The sequence below is a fragment of the Antrostomus carolinensis genome, unplaced genomic scaffold (assembly GCF_000700745.2).
Source record: "Antrostomus carolinensis isolate BGI_N321 unplaced genomic scaffold, ASM70074v2 scaffold103, whole genome shotgun sequence".
In the NCBI taxonomy this organism is placed as follows: domain Eukaryota; kingdom Metazoa; phylum Chordata; class Aves; order Caprimulgiformes; family Caprimulgidae; genus Antrostomus; species Antrostomus carolinensis.
The window spans coordinates 24,358-27,170 of NW_010304229.1; the positions used below are offsets into that span (position 1 = coordinate 24,358).

A 2,813-nucleotide genomic window follows, 5' to 3' on the forward strand; every position below is an offset into this window, starting at 1 on the left:
CTTTGGCAGGTGAGTTGGAGTAGAGGATCTCCAGAGGTCTCTTCCAACTCCTAGCATTCTGTGTGATTCTGTGATATATAACATATTGCTCCACAAGTTTGAGGCTGGTTAAAATATAATGCATATACGAGGAACTTGGAATCATAGAATGGTTTGGGTTGGAAAGGACCTTAAAGATCACCCAGTTCCAACCCCCCTGCCATCAGCAGGGACCCCTTCCACTAGACCAGGTCGCTCAAAGCCTCATCCAGCCTGGCCTTGAACACTTCCAGGGAGGAGCAGCCACAGCTTCTCTGGGCAACCTGTTCCAGGGTCTGACCACCCTCACAGTGAAGAACTTCTTCCTAATATCTAATCTAAACCTCCCCTCTTTCATCTTAAACCCATTTCCCCTTGTTTTGTCATTAACTGCCCTTATGAAAAGTCCCTCCCCAGCTTTCTTGTAGGCCCCCTTCAGGTACTGGAAGCCGCTATAAGATCTCCCTGGAGCCTTCTCTTTCCAGGCCGAACAGCCCCAACTCTCTCAGCCTGTCCTCATAGGAGAGGTGCTCCAGCCCTCGGATCATGCCCACATTAAATATTTTAACTACATTCTTGTGATTCTTATAACATTTCCAAAGTATGGTCTGACCCAGCTTTCTAGATACAAAGCCTCAGATGTATGCAAAAATAACCACAATAAATACTGCTCAGAAGCTGCTGATCCTTCAAAAATATGTAAGAAATCTAAAAGTGTTCCAGCTGTCTTAAGAGAAAGCTAAGTTAATGATACTAATTGCTATTAACATAACTCCAGGAAAGAAGCCAGATGCACCACAGGTTCTGAAGCACATCTGGTTAAACATGAGAAGTTGCCACCTGGGGAAAATGCAGAGGGATTAATAAAAAAAGCAAGTAAGTTACTGTCAGTAGAAGCAGCAGCAATGCTCCTGCCCCAGATGATGAAGAAATAAGTCGGATGTGTTGTAAGGAAAGGACAAGCAAACAGGAAGAACAGGCTGCCTGTTGGGTGTTCTGGCATTCCAGAGGCTTAGTCATAAGAAATGCAAACCAATAGCAGGAAAAAACTTAACCAGGAATTTGTAATTCTGACATAGTCCCTTCCTTGTTTTCCAATGGCTAAAACATAATCAATTTCCTTTATTTGTATTAACAACAAAATACAAAATTTGTAAGATCTATATGCTGAAGAGCATAGTGATTAAAAAGATTTTTAAGTTCACCTGCAAATACCACTGATTTTAAAATTATCATAGAATCATAGAATGGTTTGGGTTGGAAATAAACAGTATAATTGCTGAGGAGCTTTTAATTTTTTTTCTTAAACTGTTGATCTAAACTCAATACCAAAGCTGATTCTTCATGAGTTCAGGAATCCTAACATCTTTTTATTTTTTTTTAATCTTATTTGTATCAAGTACTTTATCTAAGTTTCTTATGCTCCCTCTGGACTGTGATACCAAGACTTCTGGAAAGCCCAACTTAAATATACCCTCACAGCTTTGGTTTGCCTAGAAAATAACCAGAGTTTTATTACACATTTTATACAGGCCATCCCCGTAGTTTGTGAAGGACCTAGTCTGAAGATCTCAACGTTTCTAGAGAGTGTATTATTGATTGTTTTTAAAATTTGTATTCATATTAATGGCACAGAGGGACTGAGCCCACAGTTCAGTGTTTTGAGTATTTACCTGGAGTTAGAGAAGCAAGAGTCCCAAGAGTTACAAATGAACCTTAGTCTCCAGCTTCCCAGCTACTAAGTTACAGACCTGTTAGCACTCAAGACACCTTCTTCTGCTCAGCTAATTCAGTCCGGGTCAAAACTGATGTATACATCAATTTAAAAGCTTCTTTTGCTAACTTAGTATTCCAACACACCTAATTCAGCCAAATTAACGTAACTACTAAATGCTGGAGGCACCAACAGATACTTGCACCGCGTAAAAGCTGGGGTGAGTATGTCCCTACATGCATTTGCACCAAACCTTTTCCAGCCTATGTTAAAAATCAGAGCCAGGTTTACATACTTACTCCTCCTCCAGCAGTGATCAGGAGGGTATTTGGAGGACTGAACATAGCCACAAGTGATCCAAACTCAGGCAAACAGGCCTACTGGAAGGAACAGGGTTATCTGAAGACTACGAAATACAAGGGAAAATGTGCTTATTTTACATCCTATCCTAAAGGGATATTATCACGCCATCTGGTCCAGAAGCTTTGGGTTTTTATTCCTTCAAGTAAGGAATTACTGCAATTTTCTAAATCAAAGCAATCCATTGACTTCAACACCCTGCAGAGGGACTGCAATCCAGGAGCAGGTGAAAACTAGGTACATGTGTGTTCTACACCCAAAGAAATCTCCAAGACCTCTGCAACTGTTTCTCTACCCTGAGACAAGAAAAGACAACTTAAAACTGTAGGCATAGTTAATTTATTTAGCTTATACCGGACATTTCCTTTCACCCTTATTAAATGCAAAAATAAAGCAAAGGCTTCAGTAAGACTAAGATCTACTGCTTTTGGAAATAAACCAAACAATCTGCTACATTCTACTTCAGCTCCAGTCATTACATGCTCTCTTTTTTCAATGTAAAACTTCTTGTTTTACATTGAAAATTTCCAGCATTATGAACAATGTAAATTCTCTGTTTATGCATACCAATAGCCAGGTATCTTGTAGCTCTACTCTATCAGAGCTGGACAGCTTATCCCACGTGCATCTTTGTGCTTTCCCTAGTAGTATCTCTGCAACAGGTGAAGCTCCTAAGCAAGGGCAAGAGAGCCCATCTCCAGAAAACCCTCAGTTCCCTACA

General features: G+C 40.3%; 1 protein-coding gene across 1 annotated transcript in view; it reads right to left on the bottom strand.

The window, feature by feature from the left end:
• Window positions 1-2,813, bottom strand: part of CLBA1 (clathrin binding box of aftiphilin containing 1) — a 14,354-nt gene that overhangs the window by 9,320 nt on the left and 2,221 nt on the right. The window contains 1 exon segment of the mRNA XM_029084102.1: window positions 1,348-1,511. Within this exon segment, the coding sequence (XP_028939935.1) occupies window positions 1,348-1,511 (164 nt within the window).